The sequence below is a fragment of the Pleurodeles waltl genome, chromosome 12 (assembly GCF_031143425.1).
Source record: "Pleurodeles waltl isolate 20211129_DDA chromosome 12, aPleWal1.hap1.20221129, whole genome shotgun sequence".
Lineage (NCBI taxonomy): Eukaryota > Metazoa > Chordata > Amphibia > Caudata > Salamandridae > Pleurodeles > Pleurodeles waltl.
Window position 1 is genome coordinate 540,481,409 of NC_090451.1, and position 22,883 is coordinate 540,504,291.

At 43.7% G+C, this 22,883-nt stretch overlaps 1 protein-coding gene across 1 annotated transcript in view; it reads left to right on the forward strand.

Moving 5' to 3' along the window:
* TSNAXIP1 (translin associated factor X interacting protein 1) overlaps window positions 1–22,883 on the forward strand; it is a 340,170-nt gene that overhangs the window by 277,515 nt on the left and 39,772 nt on the right. The window contains exons 12-14 of the mRNA XM_069217569.1: window positions 6,777–6,941; window positions 9,762–9,871; window positions 12,091–12,214. Of these exons, the coding sequence (XP_069073670.1) occupies window positions 6,777–6,941; window positions 9,762–9,871; window positions 12,091–12,214 (399 nt within the window). The remainder of the gene's footprint in view (window positions 1–6,776; window positions 6,942–9,761; window positions 9,872–12,090; window positions 12,215–22,883) is intronic.

Consider the following 22,883-nt stretch of genomic DNA (forward strand, 5'->3'; position numbering starts at 1 on the left):
TAGGGAATTAACAAACCATTGCAGCCATCACAGTTTATTTGCCACTCAAATTGGAGGGAGTGGTTCTGTCCTGGTTGGGAGAGTAGATACTCAGAATCCCAAATGCCCTGCTGACAGTTGGGGTGATATCAACTTGATAATGTGTGCAGAGCTGGATAGGTCAACTGGAAGGGCTCAGTAACACACTGAAGATGCACTGCCTGGGAATTTTAGTAGGCTATGGGAATGGTAGATGTATGATAATTTATCACCATCAGAAAATTATGTACCATTTACTACCATCAGACAATACTCATACTTCTCTTGGGATAGAGGATCAGATTTCTAGACTGGACTATTGTTTACTCCCTGCCACAAACAGCTGTCACGGTTCAGACTGTAGGTATCTGATGAGAGAACAATGATATCACTTACCAGTAGACCATATTGGCAGGGAAATCGTATAAGTGGTTTTGATAGATGGGTCCTGGAGCTGGGAGAACTCTGAGATAAAGGAATTGGGGAATGTCTATTGAAATCCGCAGAAAACTACTTCAAGGAAAAGACAGACACAGTGTTCTCATAGGTGAAAATGTGAGAGACTTTTAATGGCCCAGATAGGACAGGTGATATCAAAGATTACTAGGGGCAAAAGAGCCAGGGATATTAAGGCAAGAGAAAAGGAGACCCAAAAAATTGACCTAGAGAAGAAGATTATAGACACCCCCCCCCCCTCCACAGAGGAACAAACTCATCAACTAGCCATGCTAAGTATAGGAGTAGTGACGGGACAGGCTGCTCGATCTTGGCCCCTCTGTAGAAAACACAAGTTATATGAAATTGGAAATTAAACTGAAAATGTATTAGCATGTCTTGCAATAAGAGACAAAGGGAGAAGATAGATTAGAAGAGTAAAAGATTATGCAAGTATGATGAAGAAGGGAGTAGAGGGTATAGCCACAGCCTCTGCACATTATCAGGCAAAGGTATATCAACCAACATAAAATGCACCACGCCAAAAGTGGAGGGGCTTATTTAGAATTGGACAATAGAACCATTAGTCGAATGGGATAGGGCAGACTGAAGGAGAGAATTTCATCTGACGAAATTGCTGTGGCATATCTCAACTTAATTGGAAGTCTCCAGATCCTCCCTCGCTGGTGGAGTGGGGGAGGGGTGTGGACTGGTGTGCCCGCCAAGAACGACCATTCCAAGAAGCACGAGGGTGCCCTCAGAAATATGATGCGATCTGGAGCAAGTGGTGGGAGTACCACAGGTTGAGTGTTGAATCTTAATGTATGTATACTGATTTTGTGCTTGTTGCATAGACAAGTGAAACCAATTAACTCTGTGTTTTTACCTCAAAAATCAATAAAAGTTGGTTATAAAAAAGAAAAAAAATGGAAAGGCTTGGGTCAAATGGGCTTCTGGCAGAGCAGTTCAAATACTGTTCCAGTAAAAGTACGGAACACATCCAAAACATGTACAAAGGAACTACGGCAAAGGTCATTCTGTTACTGGACCTAACACTAAGCTAACTACAAACATTATTATTCAAAACAGTGCAGGTAACCCTTAGGAATGCATCTCTGTTGGCCCATCCCTCTCCTAAACATCGAAGCAAAGATACTGGCCAGGGTCTTTTCCAATGGGATGTATAACATTCTTGATGAGCCCGCAGTGATTGTGTCATTGGATGCTGAGAAGCTGTTTCACACTGTCAATATCCCTACCTAAAGCTGATGCTTAGGAAAATTGAGTTTGGCCAGAAATATATACAGTGTGTTAGACTGCTCTATATTACCATTCAGTTGTCAGGGTGTGAGTAAGCGGTTCAATTTCTGAAACACCTTTGCCGGGACGCGACACAAGGCAGGGCTGTACAGTGTCCCCTCTTTTGGTCGCCCTGACGGAGGTACCTTCAGTTTCCTGATTACAGAGGAACACTCAGTTAAAAGGCTTGAGGTGGGATACTTTGTGGGAAAATGTAGTATTTGGTACATGGAAATGATCTGTTCTTGTACCTGTTAGACCCTGCCTATCCGATCCCTAGAGCGCTCTAAATTATTAGCACATTTGTTAATTAGTCTGGCCTCTTATGAAAATCACTTACATACCAATTGATTGAATTATCTCCACAGAAGGGCATGTTTTGTCCATTGCACATGGACAGGGAGGGATTCCGGTATTTGGGGATAAGTGTAACTAGATATAGTTCTGTAGATAAAAAGCTAGGACCGTTCCTAGCTTGTCTTATTTACAATGTGGCCCTATGGAGGAAGCTCCTGCTCTTAATCTCTCAATGATGGCCAGAGACACCTTTTTTAAAATGATATTGCTGCCACTAGAAATATACATACTCCACAACACTCTATGTATGCTCCCAGACAAGTATTTCCAAAGAGTGGGCGGAACCTTGTAAACCCTGCTCTGAGACACAGTTACTTCAAAATAGCCATGGCGATATTATGCAGTGGCATGTATGATGGGTGAAAACACTACAGATCTTCAAAAGTATTATTGGGCCTCACATTTTGTGATTATCAATGATTGGCTATAGAGCGCAAACAGATGCCATCAATTATGGTGGATAGGAGAAAACTGGACCAAAGGAGCCACTTTGGGTGTTTGACGGTGAGAGGATACCCCACAAATGGACATACCATACGGCCATGTTGATTAAAATCGGGCACCTGATGAATCACAAAATGGGATGGAAAGGAGTAATCACCCTTAAAACTTCTTTGTGAGATTACATTAGTCTACAAGAATTACAGATCCTAAAGGGATTCAAGAAGAGATATTTGATAGTTATCTCTAAGCTGGAAGAGGTTTGGATGATGATGGCTTTAAACGTCTAAAAGTAGAATATGATCTGTCTGACTCCCAACATTATAAATATGTTCACATGAAACATGCACTATGTAAACACTCCCTCCGAATGTAGCACATCAAAGAAGAATCCCTATTAAAAGTGTAGGGATCTTTCAGCCCAATTGCTCAAACAAGCAATATCCTTAGTAAATAACATTATGGTAAACAACCTGCAAGAACCATTCACTAAATTCAGAGGGGTATGGGCCAAGGATATAGGAATGCTAAATGATAAGGACTGAAATTAAGCGCAGCAGTATCTAGAAATTGTGGTTCTTTGAACCGAGTTACGGTTGGTACAGATCAAAGTATTAACTCAGGCATATTGCAAAAGAGTACAATTGAAGAAATTCGGAATACTCCTAGACAGTAATTTTCTACAGGGTTGTCGGAGGACTACACCTTTCAGCATACCTGGTGGGAATGCCTTTTTGGGAAGGAGCCAGAAACAAGATCAGTACATAAGTGCCTAAAGAGGGATTTAAATAGCATGAAGATATCCTAACAAGTTTGAAAAATTGTGTGGTCCATCGCAAGAATATAGAGGTCTAGTGTATTGAGGGGATGACTGAACGCTGAGGTTCAGGCCTGAAGTAATGGGGTTGTGTGGTTTACGCACTGATCTATGATGTAAACCATTGCATAAAATATATATTGATCAATGCTGGCTGTTACAAAAAACACTGAATATTTAAGTAATAGGTGTTTCTATAGCATATCACCGTTAACATGTTAAATATATCACAATTAATAACGTGTTAAACAAAATGCACCCTGGCTATAGAAATATGAGATTATTTAAGCTACTACCAGCAAGGCAGAGTAAACGATTAACCATGGTTACAATTAGAATGATCTTCTTTCATAAGTAAATGGTTGATTAAAGAATGCACAGTAGTATGCTCAGAGTTGTTTTAAGCTCTTTCTCCAGTGTTTATCAACCAATGGGCCCCGATTGCACTTAGAAACTTCAGGTAGCTTTTACAAACAGAATGATAAATTAAACAGTGACTACGGGTTCAGCTCAGAGATGTTTAAAGTCTGTCCTGCAACATTCATGTAACAATGAGTGTGATTGTAATTTGCATGTTTGCTTTTGCTTTCACGAGTATGTAATTAATTAAATAATGGGCAATGGTGACGTTCTGGAGAGCCTGTCAATTGGATGTAATTTCTGCAAAATAGAGGAAATAATTAATGATTAATGATTTATTTTAGACACGGCAGCTTCTTGGCGTGTCTCCCCTGTCTTTTTTGCCTTCTGACCTCCTGTTTTTTTAGTATACTGGACTCTGTTTTTGCTGGTTTATTGCCTCTGCGCACTTTACCACTGCTAATCAGTGCTAAAATGCAAGTGCTCCCTATATAAATTGTACTGTTGTTTGGTTTATCCATGATTGGCATATGATTTACTTTTAAGTCCCTAGTAAAGTGCACTTGAGGTGCCCTGGGCCTGTAAATCAAATGCTACTAGTGGGCTTGCAGCACTGATTATGCCACCCACAAAAGTAGCCCTGTAAACATATCTCAGACCTGCCACTGCAGTGTCTGTGTGTGCAGTTTTAAACTGTCAATTCGACGTGGCTAGTGTACCCATTTGCCAGGCCTAAACCTTCTCTTTTACTACTTGTAAGGCACTCCTAAGTTAGGCCCTAGGTAGCCCCATGGGCAGGGTGCAGTATATGTTAAAGGTGGGACATGTACCGATGTGTGTTACATGTCCTAACAGTGAAATATGGCTAAATTCAGTATTCACTGTTGCAAGGCCTATCTCTCTCATAAGTTAACATGCGGACTGCCTTTAAATACCTTTTAAGTGCAGATTCCCTTTGGGAGCAGATAGAAAGAGTTTGGGGTTCCTGAACAATTTAAAAATACATATTTTTGTGAATTTGGTTTTTAGATTATTAGTTTGAAAATGCCACTTTTAGAAAGTAGGCATTTTCTTGCTTAAACCATCCTGTGACTCTGCCTGTTTGTAGTTTCCCTGTCTGGGTCAGTTTGACAGTTGGGCTGTTTAGTCCTCTCCTATAGACAGTGACACAAAGGGAGCTGGGGTTTAGCCTGCTTATCCTGATGAGCCATCTGAGCTAGAGTGCTGGGGGGAGTGGTCACTTATACCCTAAACGACTGTGCCTGCCCTTGCACAATGCAGTCTCCAACCCCCTGGTGTGTGTCTGGGGCGTAGCCTGGACGAGGAAGAATTCTGAAAACAACTGAGACTTTCCTTTGAAGTTTGCCAACTTCAAAGGCAGAAAGGGGTATAAGTATTGGACCCAAAACCCCACACTTGTAGAATCTTTCTGGATCAAGAGGAACCCCTGCCAAGGAGAAGAGCTGAAAAGCTAGAGTAGGAGTACTGCCGCTTTGCTGTGTTGCTTTGCTGGGTTGGCCTGCAGTTGCTCTTTCTGCCTTAAAAGAGAGCAAAAGGTGAACTTTGCTGGGTATCCTGCTTGAGAATGTTCGCAAAGGGCTTGAAGTAGAGCTTGCCTCCTGTTGGAAGTTTCAGGAATATCAAAGACTTCAGTTTCATCTGCCTACAGCACTGGGAACTGTGTGTTTTGTGGTGTTCAAGAAGAAAATCCACGGTGACGCCGCCAACGACGCTGCTGGCCTGCACCGTGACCTGCTGATGCTGTACAGAGTCGTACTGCCCTGCTTGGCACCGCAACCCTGGTCTCACCGAGCCACTGCTTGCACCGTGACCTGTGGGCCCATGAACTCCAACATCGCCTTGCTCACAATGCAGACTGGGCATCCCCGACGACAACGCTCCTGCTGACACCGGCGCCGCTGTCTGCACCACGGCCTGTGGACACTGCTCGTGAGGTACACATAGCACTGTCCGGCACCGCAGTCCCGGTCTACCGACGCCATCGACAACAGATGTCCCTCTCTGCGCTGCAACCCGTGGATGCTGCACGCAGCCTGTCTCGCTCCACATCGCCGACTTCGGCCTACCGATGACAGCGCTTCAGCAACGCCGCCGCCACTGCTTTACCATGACTGACACCTCACGTCGCACCACCCTGCTTCACACCACAGCCCTGGTTTCACAACGCTGCTGGATGCTGTCACTGAGCCGCTGCCTGCACCATGACCTGTGGGCATCGCACGTCGCATCGTCCCGCTTTGAGCCGCAGCCCCGACACTATCCGCGCTGTGCTCCTGACTTCATCAGCCCAGCATTCGATCTGCAATGTGTGTGACTTTAAGGGTTGGACGACCCCAGCACCGACCTCCGGAACCGACATCTCAACGCTGCTCTCCGGATCTCATTGCGAGGATCATGACGCCCTGCAATTCCAAAGGTACTGTTTGCGGGTCTTGCGAAAATCGTAGCTGACCCACGATGCCTCGGCCGGCCTGAATGATTGGTTTTGTTGATCATGACGCCGTGATAGTCCCAAGTGGAGCTATCGACTTCAAGGATCTGTATTTTTAAGTAATTCTTGAAAAAATCATATCTGTATTACTGTATGTTGGATTTTTCTTGTTTTGGTCTTGTTTTATTCAGATAAATATTGGCTATTGTTCTAATATTGGTGTGGTGTCCGTTTGTAGCGTATTCACTGTGTTACTGTGTGTTATGTGCAAATGCTTTACACATTGCTTCTGAAATAAGCCTGACTGCTTGTGCCATGCTACCAAGGGGGGTGAGCAGGGATTATCTGAGCGGGTATCTCCCTTATCCTGACTAGAGTGAGGGTCCCTACTTGGACAGGATGTCAACCGACTGCCAACTAGCGTCCCCATTTCTAATAGTTTCTATGAACTATTTGTTTTCATACTACTGTTATTTCCAGCTGCCACGTGTGTCTTCACTGCAGACTATCTGAGCTCCCTACATACCTTGATATCTGCCTGTGATATATAGTAGTTAACACAGTTACTTATTGCTGTTTTCGCTATTTGTTTTTTAGAAGGAGAAGAGATCCAGCCTGCCCGAGTTTTTCCTTAGTTTCCTGCAGAAGAGGTATGGTAATGCCACCACTGCCATGGAGTGGTCTTACTCCGTGCATGAGACCTGCCGCATGTACAGAACAGATGAATACTTGTACCTTTTTTACAGCATCCTGATGGGAGAGGTGAGCCGGAACATGCTGCAGACAAACTGATTATTTATTTTTCAAATGTTTGTAGTGCAAAAGAGATCACCCAAGATAACAGAACTCAGTGCAGAAGTAAAGGTAAACCTCAATAGTAGGTATAAACCACTGTAAAACAAAGTTGAGCAAGTGCCATTGTTATGCTCACAAGAAAATATAAGAATCCTGACTAAACATATGCCAGTGCGTAATAAAACTGACACAATGTTGACTCGAGGCAACATCCCTCTTAAAGGAAACTTTGATCAGAAGAGAACGTCTTTGACAAGAGTCTAGAATCCAGAAATGTTATTTTAATTTATTGCCGATTTTAGAGTGCCCAAAAATTATTTTGCGAAATTCCTATCAGTCATGGCGATAGCAACTTTGACATTCTATTGTAAATTATACTTGTTATTCAATTTATCTTACGTGTGATCCTACTGGTATTTTATTATTTTCCTCAATTTATTTTTATAAAAGTTTTATAAAATATATCTGGCAGTGGTATCTTTTTGAGTGTACTTCACAAGACTGCACTCTTGTTTTTTGACGTTTGTCGGTTCATGACTCCACTCTTGCTTTTGGCAAAATATTTTGATTTTACTCATTGCCTCTGTGACTGTTGTGTTATTGTGACTTATTTAAAATTTCAGGGCAGATATTCTTAATTTCTTTAGCCAGACTTTGTTTTTGACACATAATTGCGTTCCCGTTATCCACAGTTGTGCATTTCTCACACTCTCTATGACAAGTTTGTATTTCTATAGTTCTGTCTAGAGTGGTCGCCCACCCTGGACCTGCTTCTTTCCTTTTGATGGTTAGTATTGAAGATGCAGCTATCTCAGGAAACCAGAGGAACATTCTGAAAAGTGGGTTGCTTTACCAATTCCAAGGAGGATGTAGGAGCAAGCTTTGAGATGGGTGACAGGTGTTAGCACTGCACAGTGGCGTAGCGTGGGTTGTCAGCACCCGGGGCAAGGCAAGTAATTTGCGCCCCCTATCCTGTGGATTTTAGCACTCGCGAGTGCGAGCGCGCCCCCCCCAGATGTTGCGCCCGGTGCGGCCAGCCCCCCCTGAACCCCCCACGCTACGCCACTGGCACTGCAGACCACAGGGAGATAAAGGATGCAGTCCAGAATCATCTGTGTGTGGACCTTTCAGCTTCACTTGTTCAGGGGCAAGAGTGATCCAATAAGGCTCCTTTCCTTTCCTAACCTGGGCACACCTCACATTAAAAAGCTGTCACTACCAGGGAAAAACTCAGTTAGTGCTGGTGGTGTGGGGACTCTGTCAGGGACCAAAAAGAAAAACTGAATTAAGAGGGGAAAGCAGAAACAATGGATACAGGGAATCAGAATGTAAGTGTGGGGCCTTTGGCTGCAGTCTCTTGTCACTAAATCATAGGGGCCTATATGTGTCGACATTAACGAGTTCTCTACCTTAGAGACACTTGGCGTTGCGGCTGTTTTCTTCAGGACTTGGTTGACACTGAACTTTCTGCATTGTCATCAAGATTCTCTGTTTTAGACCAGTGGAAGCCAAACAGTCTGAATTGTATAAACATGTATCCTGCATTTTGTTTTGACGAGTTCTGTCATCACTGAGAAAGTATCTAGAAAAAGTAATGTCACTGACTCAAAATTATTCACCAGAAGCAAAATATGCAGATGAGAAACATCATGTGGTAGTGGTGTATTTTCCTTGAACAAGGGTCTTGCCAAATTAAGGCACAGGGCAATCACAATTGAACCTGTCCTTGCTACCTCCTACCCAGTATAATCTGCTCAGCCATGATTGGCAGCGAGTCCAGTTAGGAACTAGACCTGCTATTCTCCTTCCAGTCCAGGAGCACAGCATGAGCCAAAGCTCCAGATTCATCTTGTCGTCACTCACACTGGAGGGAGCTGGATGAGAGTCAGTCACCTTGTGCAGACAGGTACAGTTCACAGATTCCAAACTTCAGAGAGTTCCTTCAGGAGAACCTCTTTCTTGTGTTTCCAAGGGAGAAAGAGTCATTTCTGGTCCTCTCAAGTCTCCTAAGCCTGTAGACAAAGCCCTCGCGTTTACATATGCAAGTTCAGTCCTAGGTGCTGGCACCAGTGTTCTCGCCTTCCATTGGGGAAGTTTTCTGGAAACCTGCAAAGAGTGATAAAGGTTGCCTTCGTCACAAGCTTCCAAGTTCTTCGAAAAATCTTCTCACAGACTTGTGCCAAACCAAAGACAGCAGGCCCTCTTCGCAGGATGATTCATCAGTGGTGCCCTTTGTATTCCTGAAGTTCAATCTGTTTTCACTTTCTAAGGGAAACACGCATAATGCAAACCCAATATAATGGACTCTCAATGTGCTGAGTTAGAATACTAATGAAGTTCAAGCCCGGAACAGTGAGAGGAACCATGCAAAAAAGTGGATTTTCTCACGAGGGTAAAATAACTATCCTCTGTTCTCATGAAATTCTGAAGACGGGCCCTTCCTTGGGATTTTTTGCTCTTCACATAACAGGCCACCCAGAGTCCAGCAACCCCAGGCTTCAGCAGGCCTAAAGGCTGATATAGCTGCTTGAAGGCGAACCGTGGCCAAATACATTAAGTGGGTGTTGGTACAAAAATATGCTGTATTTTGTATGCTTAGACATGCAGCACGAGCATCCTGGCAGCTTAATGTGTGAACTGGTCTTGCTATTCTTAGCTGCGTAGTTAGTCCGACGTCTAGCTGACTCCGGATTAGGACTTGCTACCTCACCTGTTGTGTTTTAGTACCCTCAATGTGGTGGTTACCTTGTGTCCTTTCAGGCATTATTAACAGTCCCTGTCCCACAGGTGGTTGAGGACGTGTACCATGGACTAGTCTCGCTCCCTACCGTGCTTCTGAAGTTGTTGACTGAGGCTGATACTGAACATCAGGGGACGGTGACCTGGGAGCAATTCAGGTAAAAGCCAAAAACACACGTGTTTTTTTTTGTTTTTCAACGTTTCCCCCCAAATTTAAAAGCTTAATATCACTTTAATAATGTGAAATTGAACGACAGTTTTCTATAAGCAACGTCATTTGAATTAGTATCGGTCACTTAGTAAGATCGTTTGAGGTCTGGCTATAGACCTCTTTATCTTTCTGGAAATACCATCAGCAACAAAGCACAGAAAATACAATATACAGATATGGGCTTTGGGTCAGCTTTCTTATGCTTTTAGCTTGTTTGGACGAGTCGCATTCAGGCACTGGCTTGCTCGGTAGTCATTCATTATTTGGGACCATCCCAGGATACTTCACATATGCATAGACTTTCGTCATTTATATTCTTTTGAATTGGTGATGGATACAGAAAGTAATCTCTGAGACCGTGAGACAAGTTCTTGCAAGTAGCTGTGGAATAACAAGCAGTGGCAAAGCCTATAGGTCTGGTTTACTAATAAAAGCAAAGAACAACCTGCTATTATGAAACCTGTGCTTTCATTGTGTTACATCAAACAAGCTACAAAGAATGGACACTGCTTGAGCAGGAGTGCGAGCTTGATTCAGTGTCTGAGTATCTGGTGGAGTGTGTGTCTGGGTGTGCTTTTAATGTTTGATGGGAGTGTCTGATGGTTTGGGTGACATGTATGTGAAGGAGGGAAGAGTGAGGGTGGGGAGCCAGAAGTAGGATGGTAATAAATAGTGATTTGGGGGTGAATGAAGGCTGAGATCCAAAGTTTTACGTTCAAACTCTTATCTGAAGTTCTATGTTGGCATGCAGGCTAATTATAATACTTCCATGTCTTGGACCTGCTGGGAATTGTGGAAGAATTCACTCTGGGAGAGAATTAACTGAAAGTGAGGACTGAGTCCTCCAGAAAGAAACAATCACGAAGGAAAATCCGACAGCTAAGCTGATTGGGCTCACTGAATTGTCCAGAAACAGACTGCACGCAAAGATGGGGACTAAGGCACCTGAAATCTACGTGTATCCGGCTAGTCCTAGGGCACAATACTGGCAAGATAACATTATCTAAAGAGGTCTAAGCACAATGCCTTACCACAGATCTGAACCATCATAAAATACTTCATAGGGTCAACGTAGCTGCTTCACAGGGTTGCATGCATCTTAGATTTGCATTTCATTCACAATTGCTCAATGAATGAGTCCCCCGCTGTAGAGCAGCCTTGCAGACAGCAGCACAGAGGGCGCCCAGGGCACAAGTTTGAACTCTTGCAAACTTCAACCTAATTCTGCACCATTCAAAGTGTGACAAAATCAGTTCCGCCTTGTACCTAGCATCACCTACCAAACAGGTGCTACAAACATTCAGTATCATTTGTATGCTGAACAAATGACCACCCTTATGTCATGTCAAGAAAACCAGTCCCTTGAACCAGTTGCTCCACACTCAATACGAGGGCTCTAATCCATGTGCTTTGGTCTGGGACAGCTGGGAAGAATCATTTGGGTCGAACAAAGACTGACTCAGAAATAGCCAACTGAACTGGAATCTGGTCGGTTCTCGCTCTGTGCCGGCATTGATGCCGTTAGCCCGGCAACATTTGTATCCAGGTCTGTGCAGCTACGTATCCCATCACGGATGTAATTTTAGAAAGTTCTAGGATTTAAGTCTGTTTTTCTACAGCTTAGATGCAGCTCTCAGTTGTAGGGTTCTGATTCTTACTTTTGTATGCGACAAGGCAAAGGCACAACAGGTCACTACTGTAGTATATGCAGGTGCCTAATGTTTAATATGTGCAGGTCACTGGCGACCAAGATTTTGTCTTCATCATCAGATTTGATCCAGAGCAAGAGAGGGAAAGGGAGAAAAGGGAGTAAGAAGGAGTTAGAGAAAGATGGGAAAACAGTGGCAAAGGGAGAAAGCACAGGTGAGAAATCCTGCAGGAGTAAGGTAAAGAGACAGGAAGTGTAGAGTGGTGGAAGAAAGAGGTTTGACGTAGAGTCTAAAGAAGGCAGCATGGGAATTTGACAACTCATTCGGCAGTGGCGGGCTCCTAAGAATATTCCACCCTCGGCTTGAGCTTTGTGTTTTTTCTATTTACAAATTAAGCTCTGCCTTTCGGTAACTCGTTTCTTGAAGTAGAGATCGATAAAAGAGTTAGACCAAGGTGTGAGCTGAGAGGGACGGCCCCCTTGAAACGCAGAAAACTGACTATTCTTTTCTCCTGCAGCGATGCGTTGAGGGCGGCTTTCCCCTTAAAATCTGGAGAGCAGATACAGGAACTGATTGATACAGCGGAGGGCCAGCTGAAGACAACTGAAAACAGCATCTCCTACCGAGCCCTCTTCCCTGAAGTAAGTATCCCTCTCTGGGTAATAGTATCAGTCACATTCTTCCAAGCCCTAATAGTTTAAGTTTAACCCCACCTTAAATATTCGGGGGAAAAAAGCATGCAGAGACCACCCAGGATCGGTGGTGAGAGGTGAACTCCCTCCGCCTTTTGTGAAACGGGGGAAAATACAGTCCTTAAGGCTAAATACATTTTTAGTTTCAGGCGAAAGCAGTTCTCTGCCCCAGTTCTTCACCCCCCCACCCCTTAAAGATGGTATGTATGGCTCACTCCAGTTAGCCATGAATATAATCGCATCCCTCTCCGTTTCCATAGTAAAACGATAGTCCTGGCCACCAATTTTGCTAACGGATCTTATTCCCTCTGTAGATTGTTTATTTTTAGAAAATCGTACCCACAAGTGGATGGCAGAAAATCTCATGCAAGCAGTTATAGTACCAGGTAGAGCCAGTCATATCTCGAGAAGACTCGCTGGTGCTGCACTGCATGAAGTGGGCGTGTCAGTTACCCTAGCGCCACCTCACACAAACCCTTCATTACCCTTTGTTGATTCCAAGCATCAGGGATCGAGAATGTGCTGGAATTAGTTTTCATCAGTTATGGAGCTTGAATTTGTTTGGCTTATTTTTTGTTTTTCATTTTCCGGATACTTTATACCACGTGGAACAAGCACTGGCGAATCCAATAAGTCTGCCCTTGGTAGGGGTGATGGATTATTTTTTAAAAAAAATGTTTTAATTCATGCATATGCCATAAACATAAAAAGGAAAAATGACAATATGCCACGACCTAAATATGCCCGCTACGCGCTTGCAATAAAATGTAAAAACATTCAGTGACGTGGCTGTTTACTAATTATGATTTTGTTAATGACAAGCCTTTCAGCTGTGACAGAGACAAGATCAAATCACTACCTAACCGAGCAGTCGGATGCAGGGTACTGCAATGTTACAATGTCACTGAAACACTTAAAACAGATGAAAAATATATCCCTATCTAACAGGGCAGCCAAAGCGCAGTCTAAATAAATAGCTGGCATTTAATTTTAAATAAAAAAAAGCACATTTTGTACCTGCTTTGTCACAAAAAAGGAACTATCTTAGGCCGATGTGCACAGGCTTTGTGCAGTCACCCAAACTGAAAGGAGTCAATGGGAAAATGTGGCTGAACTGTTGCCCCATGTGGTATGTAGTGGTGGGCAGAAGCAAAATGTGAGTGACCGTTTAATCAACCAATGGATGAAGCCTGCTGATCAAAAGCCTGTCAGCGCATGTATATTATGTATTTTTCTTAACCTCTTAGCTGCTCGGCCTCTCCCCCCCCCCCCCCCCCCCCCCCTCCCAGTGCTGAGCCCTTTTTTGGCTATTTGGAGTAGTTCGCGCTTAGGCCTTCATAACTTTTTGTCCACATAAGCTATCCACGCCAAATTTGCGTCCTTTTTTTCCAACATCCTAGGGATTCTAATGGTACCCAGAGTTTGTAGTTTCCCCTGGAGGAGACCAAGAAATTAGCCAAAATAAAGTGAAAATTTCGTTGTTTCCAAAAAAATGGGAAAAAGGGCTGCCGAAGAAGGCTTCTGGTTTTTTCCCTGAAAACGCCATCAACAAAGGGTTTCTGGTGCTGAAATCACCATCTTCCCACCTTTCAGGAACGGGCAAACTTGAATCAGAAAACCACATTTTTTAACACAAATTTGGCATTTTACTGGGACATACCCCATTTTTACTATTTGTGGTGCTTCCAGCCTCCTTCCAGTTAGTGACAGGAATGGGTGTGAAACCAATGCTGGATCCCGGAAAGCTAAACATTTCTGAAAACTAGACAAAATTCTGAATTCAGCAAGGGGTCATTTGTGTAGATCCTACAAGGTTTTCCTACAGAAAATAACAGCTGAAATAAAAAAAATATTGAAATTGAGCTGAAAACAACAGCCATTTTTCTTTATGTTTTACTCTGTAACTTTTTCCTGCGATGTCAGATTTTTGAAAGCAATATACCGTTATGTCTGCTGGACTCTTCTGGTTGCGGGGATATAAAGGGCTTGTAGGTTCATCAAGAACCCTAGGTACCCAGAGCCAATAAATGAGCTGCACCCTGCAGTTGGTTTTTATTCCATACTGGGTATACAGCAATTCATTTGCTGAAATATGAAGAGTGAAAAATAGGTATCAAGAAAACCTTTGCATTTTCAAAATGGGCTCAAGATAAGGTTTTGAGGAGCAGTGGTTATTCGCACATCTCTGAATTCCGGGGTGCCCCTACTAGCATGTGAATTGCAGGGCATTTCTCAAATAGACATATTTTTTACACACTCTCTTATATTTGGAAGGAAAACATGTAGCGAAAGATAAGGGGCAATAACACTTGTTTTGCTATTCTATGTTCCCCCAAGTCTCCCGATAAAAATGATGCCTCACTTGTGTGGGTAGGCCTAGCGCCTGCGACAGGAAATGCCCCAAAACACAACGTGGACACATCCCATTTTTTTGACAGAAAACAGAGCTGTTTTTTCCAAAGTGCCTAGCTGTGGATTTTGGCTTCTAGCTCAGCCGGCACCTAGGGAAACTTACCAACCCTGTGCATTTTTGAAAACTAGAGACCTAGGGGAATCCAAGATGGGGTGACTTGTGGTGCTCTGACCAGGTTCTGTTACCCAGAATCCTTTGCAAACCTCAAATTGTGGCTAAAAGAACACATTTTCCTCTCATTTCTGTGACAGAAAGTTCTGGAATCTGAGAGGAGCCACAAATTTCCTTCTACCCAGCGTTCCCCCAAGTCTCCCGATAAAAATGATACCTCACTTGTGTGGGTAGGCCTAGCGCCAGCAACAGGAAATGCCCCAAAACACAGCATGGACACATCCCATTTTTTTACAAAAAAAAGAGCTGTTTTTTGCAAAGTGCCTACCTGTAGATTTTGGCCTCTAGCTCAGCCGGCACATAAGGAAACCTACCAAACCTGTGCATTTTTGAAAACTAGAGACCTACGGGAATCCAAGATTGGGTGACTTGTGGGGCTCTGACCAGGTTCTGTTACCCAGAATCCTTTGCAAACCTCAAAACGTGGCTAAAAAAAAAGACGTTTTCCTCACATTTCAGTGACAGAAAGTTCTGGAATCTGAGAGGAGCCACAAATTTCCTTCCACCCAGCATTCCCCCAAGTCTCCCGATAAAAAATTATACCTCACTTGTGTGGGTAGGCCTAGCGCCCGCGACAGGAAATGCCCCAAAACACAACGTGGACACATCCCATTTTTTGACAGAAAACAGAGCTGTTTTTTGCAAAGTGCCTACCTGTAGATTTTGGCCTCTAGCTCAGCCGGCACCTAGGGAAACCTACCAAATCTGTGCATTTTTTAAAACTAGAGACCTAGGGGAATCCAAGATGGGGTGACTTGTGGGGCTCTGACCAGGTTCTGTTACCCAGAATCCTTTGCAAACCTCAAAACGTGGCTAAAATAACACGTTTTCCTCACATTTCAGTGACAGAAAGTTCTGAAATCTGAGAGGAGCCACAAATTTCCTTCCACCCAGCGTTCCCCCAAGTCTCCCGATAAAAATGATACCTCACTTGTGTGGGTAGGCCTAGCGCCCGCAACAGGAAATGCCCCAAAACACAACGTGGACACATCCCATTTTTTGACAGAAAACAGAGCTGTTTTTTGCAAAGTGCCTACCTGTAGATTTTGGCCTCTAGCTCAGCTGGCACATAAGGAAACTTACCAAACCTGTGCATTTTTGAAAACTAGAGACCTAGGGGAATCCAAGATGGGGTGACTTGTGGGGCACTGACCAGGTTCTGTTACCCAGAATCCTTTGCAAACCTCAAAACGTGGCTACAAAAAACAAGTTTTCCTCACATTTTAGTGACAGAAAGTTCTGAAATCTGAGAGGAGCCACAAATTTCCTTCCATCCAGCGTTCCCCCAAGTCTCCCGATAAAAATGATACCTCACTTGTGTGGGTAGGCCTAGCGCCCGCAACAGGAAATGCCCCAAAACACAACGTGGACACATCCCATTTTTTGACAGAAAACAGAGCTGTTTTTTGCAAAGTGCCTACCTGTAGATTTTGGCCTCTAGCTCAGCTGGCACATAAGGAAACTTACCAAACCTGTGCATTTTTGAAAACTAGAGACCTAGGGGAATCCAAGATGGGGTGACTTGTGGGGCTCTGACCAGGTTCTGTTACCCAGAATCCTTTGCAAACCTCAAAACGTGGCTAAAAAAAAAAAGTTTTCCTCACATTTCAGTGACAGAAAGTTCTGGAATCTGAGAGGAGCCACAAATTTCCTTCCACCCAGCGTTCCCCCAAGTCTCCCGATAAAAATGATACCTCACTTGTGTGGGTAGGCCTAGCGCCCGCGACAGGAAATGCCCCAAAACACAACGTGGACACATCAAATTTTTTCATAGAAAACAGTGTCTACCTGTGGATTTTGGCCTCTAGCTCAGCCGGCACCTAGGGAAACCTAGCAAACCAGCGCATTTTTGAAAACTAGAAACCCAGGGGAATCCACGAGATGAGGTGACTTGTGGGACTTTGACCAGGTTCTGTTACCCAGAATCCTTTGCAAACCTCAAAATGTGGCTAAAATAACACGTTTTCCTCACATTTCGGTGACAGAAAGTTCTGGAATCTGAGAGGAGCCACAAATTTCCTTCCACCCAGTGTTCCCCCAAGTCTCCCGATAAAAATGATACCTCACTTGTGTGGGTAGGCCTAGCGCCCGCGACAGGAAATGCCCCAAAACACAACGTGGACACATCACATTTTTTCATAGAAAACAGTGCGTACCTGTGGATTTTGGCCTCTAGCTCAGCCGGCACCTGGGGAAACCTAGCAAACCAGCGCATTACTGAAAACTAGAAACCCAGGGGAATCCAAGATGGGGTGACTTGTGGGGCTCTGACCAGGTTCTGTTACCCAGAATCTTTTGCAAACATCAAAATTTGGCCCAAAAAACACTTTTTCCTCTCATTTCGGTGACAGAAAGTTCTGGAATCTGAGAGGAGCCACAAATTTCCTTCCACCCAGCATTCCCCCAAGTCTCCCGATAAAAACAGTAGCTCACTTGTGTGGGTAGGCCTGGTGCCCGCAACAGGAATAGATCACACAACGTTCAATGTTGGTCCTTACATGAGGCAGCTGTTGACCCTGGGGTGATCCATTCCTGACGCAGGCACTAGGTGTAGGCACTCAAGTGGGGTAGTGTTTTTATCAGGACAGGTGAGGAGTCACTGGGTGGTAGGAATTTTGTGGATCCCAGCATATTCCTGTAGTTTGTGTGACAGAAATGCGAGAAAAATAGAGTTTTTATTCAACATTTCAGCTTTGCAGAGTATTCTGGGTAAGAAAACGTTGGGGAATCCACACAAGTCACACCTCTGTGGACTCCCCCGAATGTCTAGTTTCCAGAAATGTTTGGGTTTAGTGTGTTTCTCTATATGGCCGCCGAACCCAGGACCAAAAACACAGGTGCCTGCCTTACAAAACCAGTTTGTTTTGCCATAGATAATGTTGATGTCTCCACAATACGATTTGGGCGGTGGAATTTGGGGCTGAACTAAATTGGGGAGCTCCCAAGAGAGCTCTCTCTCTCTCTCTCTCTCTCTCTCTCTCTCTCTGCTTGCCGCTGCATTCACCTGCTCTCTGGGTTGGGCTAACCCACTATTACCCAGTTGCACAAACTGCTTGCGAAGGGACAGCAGGACTGTCCTCATCACCTCCCTCATAATGTCCTGGAAGAGGAATTATCGAATGGGACTCCTCCGGCTGAAAAATCACTCCCAGAGTCTGCGCCATTGTCCTTTCCCTCAGATGCTGTCTCAGTATCTGATGTCTCAGTCTCTGATCCTATGTCAGAGCTGTCCTCTATAATCCGAGTGCCGGCAGCAGTCATCCATCAAGATGCCATCTCTGCTATTGGCTAAACTGTTGCTCTAAAACACTAGCCTACGTAGACAGTCACAAAATCGATGGTGTGTGTGAGATACGTGCAACAGTAGAGGCCACCTTACCTGCGCTTCTTCCCTCAATCAGCACGTTCTTTCAAGACACTCAAAAAACACCTTGTCACATACCATTCGTCAAAGTCTTTAGCACCTCCTGCGCCCAGTCCAACAATCATTATTGGTGCTCCCACTCCCTGCTCCTCGGATTCCCTCATTACCACCCAGCAAAAGTGCCCTTCATCTCTCCATAGCCGCCCTCCACCCCGCACATACATTTCATTTGTATTATAGCGCAGGTAATGGCTGACTTTACTAATGTACTCAGCTATTTACATACAATACAGATTTGCTCTTTGCAGTAGGCATATAAACCTTCTGCGCTTCTTTATGGCACTAAAACTGCCACTAGACAAGTCTGACGCTTTTGTAGCAGAAACATAGTCACAATACTTACTTGACTTTTTTATTGCTGCCTAAAAGCTACAGTTGAAAAGCATCAGTTTAAGTATGTGCATTGCTTTGAAGACGCAAGCTGCAACTGCAAGACAACTGGCGGCAAATCTCTCTCTATATATATATATATATATATATATATATATATATATATATATATCACTTTTATATGTGTGTCTGGTTTTCCTGGGGGCCGATCGCAGCCCCCAGGGAAACCACACACATATTGACAAAAGTGATATATATATATATATATATAGAGATCTATCTCTCTCTCTATATATATATATATATCTACATAGATATATCTATAGATATATATAGGTATATATATCTATAGATCTATCTATAGATATATCCATGTACATAGAAATATCTACATAGATATATATATATATATATAGATCTATTTTTTTTAGTTGTTGTATGGTTTCCTTGGGGGCCAAAATGGCCCCCAGGGAAACCCTACAACAACTAAAAAAAATATTGCCCCCACAAGGGGTTGCCCTGCCCACGGGCGACCCCCTGTCCATTTATTTTTATTTATTTTATTTTTTGGGGGGGAAAAAAAAAATGTTGCCCCTGTGGGGGGTGCGATTTCGCCCCCCCCCCGAGGTGGCACCTACCTTTTAAAAAAATATATATATATTCCCCCGGGGGAGGGGGGGAGTGGCCTGTTTTCCGAGGGGGCCGACCCCCTTAAGTGAAATCCCTGGCGTCTAGTGGTTCTCCCCTTTCTTACGAGGCCTTCTGAAACTGTTTCCTGGCCCCCCGATCGCAGCTGTGCTGCTATCGGGGGCCAGGAAACCTGAAAGTGTTACCTGGCCCCCGATCGCAGCACAGCTGCGACCAGGGGCCAGGAAACACTTTCAGGAAGGCCTCGTAAGAAAGGGGAGACTCTCCCCTTTCTTACGAGGCCTTCCCGAACGTGGGGAAGGCCGTTTTCCCCATCGGTGCAGGAAGCGGCCTCAAGGCTGCTTCCTGCTCCGATGGGGAAATCAACTTTGTTACTTCAGCAGGGGCGGGTGGGGGGCGGGGGGGGAGATTCAGAAGCTTCCGTGTCTCCCTGGGACATAAAAAAATAAAAAAATTAATCCTCTGGTGCGTTGCACCCGAGGATTTATTAACCCCCTCCCTGGTGTCGGCCACTGGTCGTGACCCACACCAGGGAGGTAGTACGGGCGTCGGCCAGTGGCCGACGCCCGCAGTGAAGGGGTTAAAAAAAACAAAAAAACAATAGTCTGGCAAGACAGCTAAAGAGGTCTCAAAGGCCAGACTGAAAAAGGAGAGATCTAAAACTAACCCACAAGACACTGTGTGTGGTGTTTAGCTATTCAGAATGACAGCTGAAAAACTTGTAATGATATGATATTGGAGGCCTGGCTCCCAGTTTTGATAATTCTGACACAATATGCTGATTGGTGGCAGGATTAACTTACAGTTTGGTTCTTCTGATAGGAGAAACGTCCCTAGGACCATTTGCTCGGACTGACTGTGAGAAATGGTTTAAGTGTACCTTTAAACAAGCTTTGCCACAGAATTTCCTCCTCTTCAAAGCCCGGGTTTAGAAGTGCACTTATAAAAACCTTTGTAGAAGGTTTTGTGAATGCCACAAAAGAGGGCTGTCAAAGAGGTGTGACTTAGAGAAAGGAAAACAAGGTTTTAATTTAGATTCTATTGCATTCCGGAGGTTCGGGCAAGTTGGGACGCTAGTTACATCTAGGAGCATGTGATGACATATCAAAAGGGAACATTTAGATTGTGTATACAGTGCAGATTGTAGCAGTACAACAACAGGGGCACTGATTGATTTTCTAAAGAAGTGAGACACATTTTTTTTATTCTAGATTCCTCAGAAAGTCCTGTTGGATCTTTGGAATGTTTGAAAAAGATAAAGTCCTAAGTGGATCAGAGGCATTTGTGGTTTTCAGTGCTTTTTAGGTTTTATGTCAGCACCTTAGATTTTTACCAAGATGCTGGCAATGGTTTCGCACCACTGAATTTGCAATAAGTGCAGGTTTTTCCTTTACTGAACGACTGCCCTCTAAAAGCTATCTCCAAGGAGAATTTGTAGCTTGTACTTCCAGCAACAATGGATTTGGATGTACAGTATGGACATTTTGTCAAAACTTACTCCACCCAAAATAATGTATCGGGACTGAGAACGTTTGCACTGGGCATGATAATTCAAGTAACACCGTTTCAAAGGCTCCTAAGTCTCAGGGTGTCTTACATTCTGCTGATAACTCATACAAGACTGCAGATGATCTTGCGTCATTGATCTTTGAATACTCAACTCAGAACAAATTCAGGGGCTGTGGACGGATCTGACAGTGAGGTGGAATGTTTGTCAGACGAGAAACTGTTAAGTGGGCACGGTTTCACTGCCAGGCACACTGGGTGACATGTTCCTATCTAAAAGGTTGGGGAATGCATTTGGAGGATTTAAACATGAGTGACCTTTGCTCGGGCAAAAAAGCAAAAATCAACCTGCCTATATTAGAGCTTAGGGCCATTAAATTTGGGCTGTCTGGTTTTTTTTGTATCTTGGGTACAAGTCATCTAGAGTTTGATGGAAACGATCATTCTATGTTTTTAAGCGATGCAATTCAGTGATTTTAAGCTTCATCAAAATTCACACTACTTATTTGGAAGGAGAAAGAAAGGAACATGGAGATGCTTCCAGCAGGCTTCAAATATCTAATAATGCCGTTATCATTCGAAGGTCTTTCAAAATGCCAGTGTTTCTGTTCTTTCTGTCTTGGGGAAGAGCATTTTTTATATTTCTGTGTTATTTTAACTGAAAATGCTGGTTTCTTTATGTGCCATATGTCAGAGCCCAGTGGAACATCAGCTGTGTGGCTCTTCCATTTGAGCCTATTTTAAGCATCAGTCTCCATAGCTCATAAGGAATCTGCGACCAAGAAACCCAGTTACCGTAATATGAACATTACCAAGTGTTCAAAACTAGAAACATGTCCTTGCGTCCATCACTGTTCATTCATTAAAACTGAATACTGAGTATTAATATACGTGGCAAACAACCTACCCTAAAGATTGTCCTTAGATATGCCATGCCTCAGTTTTCAACACATTTCACTACAGATGTTAGAATTTGTATTAAAGGATATTATTTTCTCCCTTAGGGACTGATGCTTCTTACACCCCCTTGCTTATTCTCTGGTGTCAGGTTCCTTACATCAATCTCCGCCTTTGTTAAATACAACTGGTTCCTTTGGTGCCCCCTTCACCATTTCTTCCATGGTGAGTCGATCCTTTGTTTGTGCAAGAAATGAAACCTGGAAGGATATTGGTTCTTTTCAAACAGTTAATATTCGATTACTGGCTTGTAGTCTTGTTATAAATGTTGGAGGCCATAGTGGTCCATCCAGTTGGAGAGACGCTGAGTTTGCAGACATGTCACTGATATGCTGTGTGACCACTTACTGCTTCTGGAGGCGGAGAGTCTGTGTTGACAGCTCGCTAATGAGGGGATACTTGCAGTGTCTCAGCCCTGCTCAGGCACTGTCTAAGACTGTTACCTTCTCCCAAACTCACAAAGTCGTAAACTCTTCCCTGTCGGAAGACACACAAGACCTCCCTGCTGTTTTCTAATTCAAAGCGTAACAACTTTTAATCAATCCCATTACCTGCTTTTTTCTGCATGCTTTGAAGGCAGAGAAGGTAGAGGACAAATTGCACAGATTGGATCAGGGTAAACTCCCAGTCACTATGCTTCCTATTCTGATTAACATTGGATGAAGAGACAGCTTTATGTAGCAAACTGATGTGCTTCCAAAGATGCAGGCTTATTGCAACACATACATCATGTATAATGCGACGCATTAGGGAGTGCTGAGAAGCAGCCAAAAGGACTCCACCTGATTGAGTAATTGGACATTCTATAATGGGGAGGGTCCTGCTGCATTCTTGACGGGTATACCATTGCAGGAAATGTGCATGGTGGCTGCTTGGTTTTCCCTTTTCCATATTTATAACATTGCTGCATGACTTCAAATGCTGCCAGAGCCAAGGCTATCTTTAGAAAATCTGTGGTTGAGTATAATTTTGGGCAGCTTCTCTTGGTTATTTGTGGCCACTGTATCAATTGTTAGGTATTTCTAAGGAACCTTTTTAAGATAACAAACCTACAGTGTCCACCAGTGAAAAATGTTATGTACCTATAGTAACATTGGATATAACTGATACTGTGGTCCGAGCCTTTACATATTTTTTTTATTGCCCACCATTTTCCCTCTTGCTACTTA